Raw genomic sequence first — 12124 nt, forward strand, 5'->3', positions numbered from 1 at the left:
TCAGTCAAGCACATTCACCATCAGGCTGCAGTCTTTCCATATGTTCCATAATAAAATAACAGCAATCATGTTATGTACAATGTTAATTTCAAAAACTTTCATGGAAGATTTACATTACTGATGTATTTCAAACACTGCATAAATTGACACACTACATACCTTTCCTAGTAAACAACAGATGAAAATTACTTGAAGGAGGAAAACAAAAGACCACACACACATACATGCACACACACATTTACTGCATATTTGTCTTCTGTCTCCAGATCAAAGTAGAACTCCTTGATGTAGAGATGACAACATCTCTCTTCACAATATCATGCACAGCAAAAGGCATCAAAATACCAGAACTTGCACTAACATCATCATTTCAATCTTTTCTTCTTAAAGTAAAGGCCTCCTTACAACAGCTGGGAACAGTTTGGTAGTCAGTCTGTGTTAATGCAGATACTAGACAAGTTCTCCACAATTGATGATGGTGACCTTCTCTGAAGGTTTGCCACTTTTTGACCCACATGCCTGTAAAAGACATGCAAAGCATTGCATCAACTGGGCATTTTTATACAAGGATGTATGTTTTCAGTGGGCAAATAAAGCAAAAGCTTTGTCTCGTGATGACTGGAGGATTTGACAATTTTCAGTCTGCTGTATGGGTGTCTCAAGTTGTGGTTTGTGGAATAAATGCAGACTGGTTGATCTCCCTATTAAGATCCCTCTCAGTTAAGACATGATTTTAATGGATTTTAGCAAGTCTTACTAGAGAGGTTTTACATATGGAGTCAAAACCATCACTGAGACAATACAGATGATGGTGTGAACTGGCAATCAAATATTTTCTTTCCCTTTATTGTTTTTTGTGGGGGTGGGTGGGTTAAAAAAAATTCTTCAGACAGTACCCAAATCAGAAATTTGATGACATCTCTAAGTCAATATTTTTCTGTTTAAGTCAGCTTAATGAAATGGTTGGGTTTTTTTTTTTAAAGAGACATTTTCTTATGTATTAGATTTTCTTAAAAGAATCTGCTCTTTCAATTTCAACAAATGTAAAGAAATATAATTACCTCCATTTTCCAAACAACATCCATGCCCTCTACAACTTTTCCAAAGACAACATGTTTGCCATCAAGCCTGCAAATTTGAGAAAAATAGTTAAGTCAGGGCCTGAAATGTCTTTTTAATTTAATTAATTAATTTAATTTTTAAATGTCTTTTTAAAGAACTTTTATTTTTACAATACAGTCCACAACATCCTTTCTGTTCATTTGTCCATATCAGAATGAACAAAAAAACCCTTTCACTCCCTCCACTCTTACTTCAGACACTAATACATAAAGAGGCTCCAATCATGTCATACTCCCTCCACTCTCACATAAAGATTCTCCAATCATGTCAAACATACACTAAATTCACCAACACTTATGCTCTTAGAAAAACATCCAATCGCATCAAACCACTATACCACACAATGTACATATCTATTTGACACTAATCTTAAAAATTCATTCAAATTATCACCACTCAATCACTTTCTCTTGCATGCACATATACAGGGTGGAGAAAATAATGATCAGCCCTTTAAACAGATGTCACATTCAAACAGAGGTATGTCGCAGATGAGATATGAAAATGACACCCTGATTCTCTCTTGTGGTGATAGGCACTCAAGCCACCAATTGCCTCAATTGTTCAAATACTTCTCAGAATCCCACAGTCCATAGGTTGCTTACAAGTTATAAAGAACTCATACTAAAAGACATCAGCAACTTATTCACAATTGTCTCTCAAGCAGGTTACTTACTAATCTGCCCTTTAATATGATGATGATGATGGGGTTTTATAACGCGCAAAATCCGTATCATGGAGAAACGCTCAATGCGCCGAGAAACGCTCAATATGATGGGACAATCCAACTGACTTTTTGCATATGACTAACTGGACTGTTATCAGAGTAGCCATCTATTATTAAGACCTTTTAGAAATGGTTGAGGCATAAGACCATAATCAACTAGCTGATTATATGTCCCTTCACAGCACCCTTATACTTACCACTCTGTTCTAGCTGTTGCGATGAAGAACTGTGAGCCATTGGAGTTTGGACCAGAGTTTGCCATTGATAAATCTCCTTCAAGACAATAAATGTGCAACTTGCATTTTAATCATTTGAAGAGAAAAAAATTAACCACCATCCCACAATATGAATAGGAAACTATTTACGCTGTGAGCAATTGCATAAATATGTAAGCATATTGACAATCAACAACCGAAAAAAAAAAAAAAAGGGGGGGGGGAGGGCTTGTATCAACATCTACACATATATATATGGTTAAATGCTCAGAGCACTGCTGCAAAACAAACAAAAAGGGCTCTACTTGAGAATTTTTGTTACATGAATCTCAAGAATATTTTCCTCAGTGCTGCAACAGTTTGCACACTGATGTATCTCAAAGCAATGTATCATTCATTGTATGTCAGCACCACTCACCTGCAGCAGTGTGGCGCAACTTGAAGTTTTCATCATCAAATTTGTTACCATAAATAGATTTACCACCGGTTCCATTGTGATTTGTAAAGTCACCTCCTTGACACATCTTATCAAGAGTCAAGGACAGACAAAAAATTACAGAAAGAAAAAGAAAAGTGAAATTTTTCTTAGTGTCAGACTTGGGGTACAATGAAAGGATTTCTTAGCAAATCTGGTCAAGTTATGGCAAAATCTACTGTATTCTAGAACAGTTCCCATGGAGAGCATAGACGCAAATTTCTTTGCACAGTCATCAATAATGTAGATTTTTACATACGATTCCAAAGATCTTCCTGCATGGGATATCATGCAAAATGATTTTTAAAAATAATTTTATAATAATAATGATTTGTTATTAAAATGTGCACATTGGTTCTGAAAACGTGACCCTGTACATATCTACTAAAGATGTTTCGGTATGAGTGAAAGGAGGCCAACAAACCCCTCTCCCCGACACACACACACACAAAAAAGAAAAGAAAAGAAAAAAAGAGGGATTTATTAAAAAAAAGCGTCTTCCCACTTTACACACACTTTGCAAAACACACAAAAACATAATAATAAAAAGAATACTTAAATATTAGTTACAATGAAATTCAAGTTCATAAGTTTGACAAGGATACAAACTGTGGAATAATTCTGTGGAAGGTGCTACCCTTGTAACCATAACCCTTCTCGTGTGTGCACAGGCAGCGGAAATTCTCTGCAACAGTTAACGGCACTTTATATCATGCTATGGGACCATTATGCTTCTGGTCATTTGTTAGTTTAGCATAATAGTTATAAAGTGAATAATACTTCTGATGCTAGAAGTAACAATACTTCTAGCAAATATATTGAGATACTTTTTTTCGTGCCATTCCCTCTCCCTTAATAGGCTTGTATAAATGCACTTACTCATTACCAAAAAAAAAAAAATCTAAAATACTACTACTTCTTTATTATCCATTAAACATACAACTATAGCATGATATCTTCCTTCTACAGTAATGCAGACAGTGTGTGAAAAAAATGTAAAGACATTATAAATAAGAAAATAATATCAAATAGCAATCTATAAAAGCAATGTACCTGCTGTCAGTGGAACAACATCTGCCTTAAGTTCAATAACAATGCGTCCTGCATTGCGATTCCCAATCTTGATATCCATAAACACTTGGGGATTGGTATGTGGTCGTTTGGGTGCTGACACACCTGTGACCTAACAAAGATAAAATTTGTATTTTAATAGTGATAATGCCCAGGCAGCAGAGACCTGAAAGGGTGCTTATTCTTCCTATTTCTGAACATTATACTTTGAGGTATGGTTGTTACACACACTAAAGACAATTGTTTATGAAGTCTTATCATATTCTGATAAACAAAACATATAGAGATATACATGTGCACATGAATAGTGACATAATTGTATTCTCTCACCCATGCACACACACACACCTAACATAAATTACCTCTTCTGTATCTTCAGCTGACCGTTTGACCCCTTTTTCTTCTCCTCCTTCCCCCCTTCTTCCTCTTCTGTATCTTTGATCGTCTCCCCTGCATGCTGTTGAAGCCAAGAATCATCTGCCCACACTAAGGAAGAAGGAAAATGTGATTGCATTAAATAATGAAAATTTCTTTAATACGTATTTATATTTCTCAAATACAGCTATAGTATCTGAAAACCCTATTAAAGATTAGAAGTCTTTGTTTGTGTGTGTATATATAAATATATAAAGAAAACTTAAGATAACACACTGGGCCCTGCACAAGACTACTGCTATCATGTACCATTTTGTTCTCCATGTTAACATAATAATTATGCAGAAAATTACCAGCACCCAGTGAATTAACTGCATCACAGTAGCAGACAGTAAGATATGCTTCTTCAATTTTATCCTTCTGATTTCTTGAAACTTTATAATTCTTGTAACTGTATTAAAAACCCTTCCCCACCAAATAGCATCAGCAAAAGGTTATGCTGTAAAATACTACCATTCCATTTTTTTGTGAGGTAATACCAAAATCTGTAAACAAATTATTTATTTACTGTGCTGAGAATTTAAAATCAAATTTAAACCAAGTAAAAACTTAACACAATGCTTTTGTTTTGGAAAATATGTGGACAAAAGGTGCCAGGACTTATAAATCAGTTATGATCCAGCAAGATTGTCATCTCCTTCACATTATTCTGCACCTGTCTTTGATACATTTTCTTTATACTAACCAGAGAGATCCTCTAAAGCATCTTGCCAACAAAAGAAGACAACCCACCTGCTCTAGATGCCCCTTCTTTTATTTTCATTGGTTTGGCAAGATTTACTCGAATTGTGCGACCAAACAGCTCTGATTCATTCTGATATGAAAAAAACAGATCATATCAAGTAAACAAATTTTTTTAATTGTAAGTACTACATCGCAGATAAAGATGTAATCATTATTGTCCTGCAAACTATTTACAGTTTTAAAATGTTATATTAAGGTTTTCATTTAAAAAAAAAAAGCAAGAATCCAACTTATGCACATGAAGAATGGTAAGTCACAAAACAAATACACAGGTTACACACGAAGAGACAGCATTCCTCACATCCACTGCAAGCAGTGAGCATTATTATGTGGCAGTACAGCAACAGATAATGGACCCCACAAAGACCTAGTGAAAATTTAACCTAAATATTAAAAACAGTTGTTAAAGTTCACTTACCATGTTGTCTATAGCTGCAGCAGCATCCTGTAATAAAAATTATTAAAATTTCTAATGTGACTTTTGTTTTAAAAATACAAATAAAATACATCTCACAACTTCTAAACCCGATAAAGAAATGCACATTTTCAAAAATAAAAAAACAAAAAACCTCTTTAGTTGGTCTTCTGCTTTTGATAGCAAATACTACAATGCACACCTGCATACGCACCTGGATGTGCACTCACACTGACTTACCTCAGCGAGTTCAAACTCCACAAATGCAAATCCTCTGTGTTTCTCTGCAACAACATTATATACAGTTGAGACCAGAACTAGAAAAAGATGTTTTTTTCCTCACAGAACTGAGTACTTATTCAAGAAGTTACATCTCCTTTGTTATGTTCCAAATCATTATATGCCTCAAACATTAAATGCCATTCAGTTACTTTTTATAAACAAACAAAAGAAAGTAAACTTTAAATCTGTCTGAAAGCTAAAAAGTTTTGGTACAGTTTGGTTTTGGGAAAGCTTAGGATGCCATGACACTTTTTAAAAAACGGGAAAACGGGCTGGAATTCTAGTTCGGGGTTTGGTTTGGGATAGATTTTTTTTTCCCTCCGGTTTCAGTGTCATGGTGTCCATAACAACCTATGCCAACTGGTATTAAGCCCTCCCAAACTTTTTCCAAAGCTTTAAAATGTTATAATAAAAGTTATAAAATGAAATATTTTTTATATTATTATTTCGTGATATGTAATTTTATAAATAAAACTCATGATACTATTCGCTAATTCCGAAACTGTTTTTGTAATGGCGATTTTTGCAAGAAAATCGTTAAGAACATACATTAAAAATTCACCAAAGATTACAACAGAAACACAATATGTATGTGTAAGTAACGATATAAAAAGGTACCTGTCTCGTAATCCAGAGGGATTTGGATGTCGACGATGTCGCCAAATGGTAAAAACGCGGCGTTTAGAACTTTGTCATCTACCTCCTCTGCAAGTCCGCCTTTTCCGAAAACAAAAAGTAGCCATTTATAAACAGAGATCTTAAATTGCAAATAAAACATTATTTTCCAATCGAAAAATAAAGACGTTCATTGCATTTACCGTGAAAATCAAACGATACGTACCTACGTAAACCATTCGTTTGTTATTAGACGCCATGCTGCCTTTTCGAAGGAAGCGGAAATGACCTTTTAGGAAAAGGTGGACTGATCCGATTTACGTTCCTTGAGCAAAATAGGCAGCTAACAAATAATGAAATACCTATTGTTACACAGAGTAGAGTGTATACGTTCTTTCACTTTCTTAAAGGTATTAAGGTTCGCTGTGGAGAAGTGAGGAGGGGAAAAGAACTACGGTTCCATCTCACGGAGAGGCGATGTGGTCAGTCTTCCGCTTACGGAAAACCACGGAGTTACATGCATTTCCTTGGTGCGGAAAACAATTGCAGCTTTGCGAGAAGGAAGAAGATATAAGGACTACAATTTTCGAGTTAGGATAATATAAAACGAGACAAATTTAGAGTAGTTTTCAGTTGTCTATGCGATATGATTCTTTTAAGAAAATGCATGACCTGTCGATGATGTACGGCAGTCAAGAGGACGTCACCAGTCTCGTGAAAAGTACAGAACGAGTTTCTTCCCCATGTGATGCTCAAGACTATGATCTTCCCATTGTGGCTTCAGAACAGGATATAATGCCGATATATCTTTGTTTGGAACTGACGATAGATGGCAAGGTGCAATACGAATGGATGGGGAGTGAGCGTGTGATTAAAATGATTTCCGCAAGGGGGTTATTTTGGTATCGAAATGCTTTAGATCTTTGTAACAGGTCGATCGTTTGCTAGTGTTCTATATTTCTTTCTCATCAACTGGGTTTCAATTACGATTATTTGTGTAGTATGGGAACAGGATAACTTCGCCTAAAGATTCACGGGTGATAAACTGTCCACTTCTGAAAGGACATAAATCAGTTAACAATAAAAAAAAAATGTTTACTAAATGTAAGCGTCATTCATATGCTTTTGCGTTGATGGCGGGGATGCATCTTTGTCAATAAAACTGGATTGTTGAGTAGAAAATTCCTCTTTTCTGTTTCACACAGGGGTAATATATGGAAATAATCGACGTCCAATTACCAATGTAGGTTACAATGGCAAAGAAACGACAAAGAAACCGTGATGAACATAACGATGAGAATATATGATGACAAATCCACACGCCACCAAAGCTGTCGAAGCTTTTATACTTTCATGCATTGATTGATATCATTTTTATTTTTGTGTATATCTTCATTGGCTACCAATTAAAGCTAGAATTAATAGACTACAAGCACTTAACTCTGTGTTATGGATTCTTTGATGGCTTCTTCCCTCGATCTCCACTGAAATTTTGTCTGTCTACACTGCTGTTCGAAACCTTGCTTCTATTCATCCCTCCCACATACAGACAACATATGTTCTCCCTCTCCGCTGCTAACCAGTGGAACTCTCGTCAACATCACATTCGCTACTCTGCCTTGAAAGTTACATTCAAACGTTTTCTGAAAACATCTGTTCACTATAAGTACCATCCATGAATTACTGTCCTGAACTCCTTTTGCAATATTGTCTCTCATGTGTAAGTACTCCATTAATTTCTACATTGTTTATGTACCTATATCCCTTCATACCTTTATCCATTGCATTACGTTTTTCTCTCGTACTTCATCTTAATGTTGTTCAGTGTGTCTATAAGTATCTCATAGTCCATTGTCTGTTACCTAATGCTTATTAATCATTACGGGTCAGCGCAGAAAGTGCGATATCTATCTTGGTCGTGATGCAAACACACCTAATTATTACCTGTGCGTCACACCTAAATATGTAAATGACCTAATGGTGTACTTGATATCAATTATATAGATAAATACTCTTTTATTCAGTTTCGTTTTATATTACTTTGTAAAGTGTACATCCTTGACTAGTTTCTGTTGGGTTTTACACAGACACTAATTACCGTTCTTGGTTTTTATTAGCACAATGCAATGTCCAAAAGTAACAGCACCACCTCATTTACTCTCAATCTATAGATGTCTATGCTCTCGTAAATTTGTTTTCCCTTTTACAAAATATTTACTTTAAGCTTGTTCCCTTTGTAAATAAATGCCAGGATATGTGAAGATTATCCTGTTTGGGAGGCGTATGTTAAGCCACAATTGTACGAGATTTTCTCTTCCTTTTTTTATTCTGTAGCATATGCTCCCTCTCATCTTGTTTCCGGCTAGATCAACAATGATAAAAGAGACAAGTGAGAAATACGATAATTGTTTTTTTTTCTGCAGCACAGTCGAAATACAAATAAATACCCGGAGGAGCGCAACGTCACTGTTTCAGTTCCGAGTAGCACACCCAAACAGGACACCAAGTGCGTTAATAACAAACGGGCGCTGAGCTGGGAAAATACGGTAGTCTGATTTGGGGCTGAGGGAGGGTGTACAACGCTTTGGGGAAAGCACACACGTGGTATAGAGTTAGGCACAGTCTGTGAATAAGGAGGGGAAAAGACTGCAGTGTGTGTTGACAGTCAACCGGAAGTTGGGGAGGTGAAGATGGTAAACAAGGCGGGGTCGGGCAGACAGCTGATATATCTGTCGTCTGTTCACAGTTGCTAGCTGGAGTCGTCGCCATACCAGGATACACACACGTCGCTTCCCCGCAAGAGCAGACTAACAAGAGATGACAGGGCTATCCGCCGTTGCCTTGTTGATGATAGGGGCGGTGTCAGTGACCTTTTCTGCCTACCTGCCGGACTATTCACCAGGCATTCGTGCAAGTGAGGAAAAACGTCTTAAAGTTTGACGATGACTTTCCTTTTTAATGATTTAAAAAAAGGCAGTTTAGTTCGACATCTGTAAATACCAGCTAGAAGACAAAACAGTCTGATTTGAGAAGCTTGTAATAATAATGGGAACGTATCACAGCATCACGACCAAGATAGGTCACACTCTCTGAGCTGACCAGTAATGATAAATGAACTTTAGGTGAAGACAGTAGACGGTGAAATACGTATAAGCACACTGAACAACGTAAAGATGAAGTACAAGAGTAGGACGGAAAGCTTCAATTTAGGAGAACTCAGATTCCATTTAATAGATAATAGTAACAGAAGCCAAGGCAAAGCATGGAATTTAACAGAGAATTAAAGTTGATGACTCTAACAAAGACGATGTAAAGAAACAATGATCATAACGGTATTAGGCACCACATCAGTCATGCAACTAGTTTTAACTTGTCATAACTATTCACACCCACTTTGGTATTGTATTGTGTTAAGTGACTGCTGTTCTCATGTAAAATCGAATCGATGGGTAAGAATGAAGACGACAAACGTAAGAAATGTTCACCACATTTAAATTAAATATATTAAATTATATATAGCCTATATCTGTTATGTAAAGGGAGAGAAAACTGGGGTGAGGATAGGATAGATGGAAAAAGAGAGGAGGAAAAGAAACTAATTTTTCCAAACTGCATATTTCTTCGCGCAGGGCCCTGTAGAGATCCAGTAAGTGGACAAACATATCAGGTGGGTGAGGTGTTCAAACCCCGCGATCGCTGTGAAAGCTGGACGTGCATTTCCTTCCGCAATAAAACTATGGTTGAAGTCGCCGGGTGAGTTTCTTAAACTATTTTCTCTAAAAATAGAAACTAATTCCTAAATATTTTTAATGCTTGTTATATCGCCGTTAGAAAAAAACTGACATTCAATTGTTTGAGACCTGTACAAGAGTGACGTTCTTCGTTATAAAATGAAACAACTGAACATATATGACGTGTGCAGGATTAATCATGAAACCACCCGTCTGGGCCGGACTTTGATCTCCCCCTCCTGACTCCCTCCCTTGCCTATTACTCAGCCCGAGTGATGCTGCCTAAAGCAAAGACGACGATGTATGCTTTGTTCTTGACCTTGTCAAAAGATGAAGGAGTGGGTGTTCCTACCCTGTCATTTCTACATTAGGGCACTTTCTGCTGAACATGCTTATTGCGTCAGCTTCCCTTGTGGGTTAGTGTGCTCTGTATATTTAAGCCCTTGCGAACACCTCTCACCTCCTCCCTCCTCTTTCCTGCCCCCTCTCCCCTAAAAAAAACCCAAAGAAACTTCAGGCTTATTAGAACTCGAAGTCATGTGAATTTCGTAACAAACGCACAGCAGGGAGGAGGAGGAGAAGAAGAAGAAGAAGAAAAAAAAAAGAGAGACAGAGACAGCAACAGACAAAATTTGCTTATTAATAATTTTTTTTTTTTACAGGTGTCCTCAGTATAAGCGTGTTGGTTGTGAATCGACACTTGTGAGATTGGAGGTTGATCGCGCCCTGTCATTCCCAGAGTGCTGTCCTGAGTTTATGTGTGGACCAGACTCTCATTGACCGGACGGGAAGTGTCACCACTCTCGAAAGAACTTCATCTCTTTCCCCAACACCCATACATCTACCCTTTTCATCGAGAATAATATCATTAATTTTTTTATATTTATTTATTTATATTATTTTTTATATTTATTTTTTATATAATTTATATCATTAATGTTTGTCGCTTTGGGTTGTGCCTGTGGATTTTCCTGCGTGCGCGTGATTATGCATGGTGTGTGTGTGTGTCCTAGAGAGGGCTCAAAAGAAATTGTACCTCTTTTAAAACAGGTTTAAGAAACTAATAAAATAATACTAATAAAAACAAACAATTTTTCAGTTTTTATGGTGACTGATCATGGTGAAAGCGGCGATGAAGATAGCGAGTAAATGTTTTGTATCGATGCCCAGTCCACTCGTGCGTGCATCGTCTATTTAGGCTTTCTAGTATGCGTTCACTACGGTATGGAAATGTTATGCAGGAGTGGACATTTTGTCACAACCCAACCGAATTTACCAATAATCCTGGGCTGTGCAAACATTAGCCTATGGTGTGAGGAGTCGAGGCGGAAGTGGGGGTGTACGCTATTGTTGCTGGGGGAAATTCGTCTGAGAAAATGTAAAGGGAGCGCTGGAAAGTGCATTTCTCTTGACAAGTTAGTAAACTGAATCAATGGGGTTGCTTCTCCCTGCACAATCACCTGTAAAGGCGAGCCCAGTGTTTGTATAGGGAGTTACTCACTGCTAGACTCTCAACTGACGTGTCCATGCTGGATGGGTAGCGGTCAACCAGTGCTCCCAAAAATGTCCATGTGTAATTGCGTAATGTGATTTGTGAAGACATGCTAACCCCTGTAGGGGAGCGGTCTAGCAGTGTAGCGCTAAAACCCTCGTTTTCCAAAATTGTCCTGGATTCAGATCTCACCTCAGGACACACGTATTTCTAGCTAAAACCGGATCGTTTGTCCTCACTGCTGTCAGGATCTTGGCTGGGTTCAGGTCTTATCATGGCATCAATTTTTCTCTGAATCTGAAGCCTGTTTTTCTTTTTCTAAGGCTGCCGTCGAGAGGAGAGGAGAATTCCAGTTTTCTTCCCATTATCGCCCTCCTACCCTGGTGTAAATAAGTCTGGAAACCCGTTTCAAATAAACAACCAATGATGACGTTGTGAATCATTATGACTTTCACTCACGTTGTTTTGTGTATGAAACTATATGAAATGCTATAACTGTGCATATGATACGAATGTACATCTGTGACAGAAGTGATCGTAACCACGAAATACTACTGACAGTTATACATAAATTAAGTAAGATAACAGAATACTTTATTTATCCCAGAGGGCAATTAGTAGCAGTTCTATAGGAAGAAAGGGTTAGAACCATAACGCAACAACAATTAACAATGACAATGGCCATGACACATTCATATCCACTCACCCATACAGACCCTTAAACAGTCATGATCGAGGCTTGCGTATGATGCACATTCACTCACACACGTACGGTCAGGTGTGTGTTATAATAATAAAGA

At 37.2% G+C, this 12124-nt stretch overlaps 2 protein-coding genes across 2 annotated transcripts; one reads left to right on the top strand and one right to left on the bottom strand.

Annotated features, from left to right (window-relative positions):
• Window positions 1-65: 65 nt before the first annotated feature.
• Window positions 66-6779, bottom strand: LOC112573400 (peptidyl-prolyl cis-trans isomerase E-like). Its single transcript, XM_025253725.1, is given in 13 exon segments — window positions 66-519; window positions 1062-1128; window positions 2047-2122; window positions 2483-2588; window positions 3145-3224; window positions 3593-3722; window positions 3973-4026; window positions 4029-4096; window positions 4778-4859; window positions 5208-5234; window positions 5445-5488; window positions 6105-6203; window positions 6328-6779. Coding segments are annotated over 13 exon segments (936 nt in total). The 5' UTR covers window positions 6362-6779; the 3' UTR covers window positions 66-450.
• A 1868-nt stretch (window positions 6780-8647) lies between these two features.
• On the top strand, window positions 8648-11678 carry LOC112573404. Its single transcript, XM_025253730.1, has 3 exons — window positions 8648-9015; window positions 9731-9854; window positions 10495-11678. Exons 1-3 carry the CDS (start codon window positions 8919-8921, stop codon window positions 10610-10612), a joined length of 339 nt encoding a protein of 112 aa, XP_025109515.1. The 5' UTR covers window positions 8648-8918; the 3' UTR covers window positions 10613-11678.
• The last annotated feature ends 446 nt before the right edge of the window (window positions 11679-12124 follow it).

The sequence above is a fragment of the Pomacea canaliculata genome, linkage group LG10 (assembly GCF_003073045.1).
Source record: "Pomacea canaliculata isolate SZHN2017 linkage group LG10, ASM307304v1, whole genome shotgun sequence".
Classification (NCBI taxonomy): domain Eukaryota; kingdom Metazoa; phylum Mollusca; class Gastropoda; order Architaenioglossa; family Ampullariidae; genus Pomacea; species Pomacea canaliculata.

Excerpts from the sequence above, each read along its gene's own strand:
- LOC112573404 (XM_025253730.1), top strand. The coding sequence starts at position 8,919 with ATGACAGGGCTATCCGCCGTTGCCTTGTTGATGATAGGGGCGGTGTCA. Across the intron at positions 9,016-9,730 it reads TTCACCAGGCATTCGTGCAA|GGCCCTGTAGAGATCCAGTA; the intron begins GTGAGGAAAAAC and ends TTCTTCGCGCAG. Across the intron at positions 9,855-10,494 it reads ACTATGGTTGAAGTCGCCGG|GTGTCCTCAGTATAAGCGTG; the intron begins GTGAGTTTCTTA and ends TTTTTTTTACAG.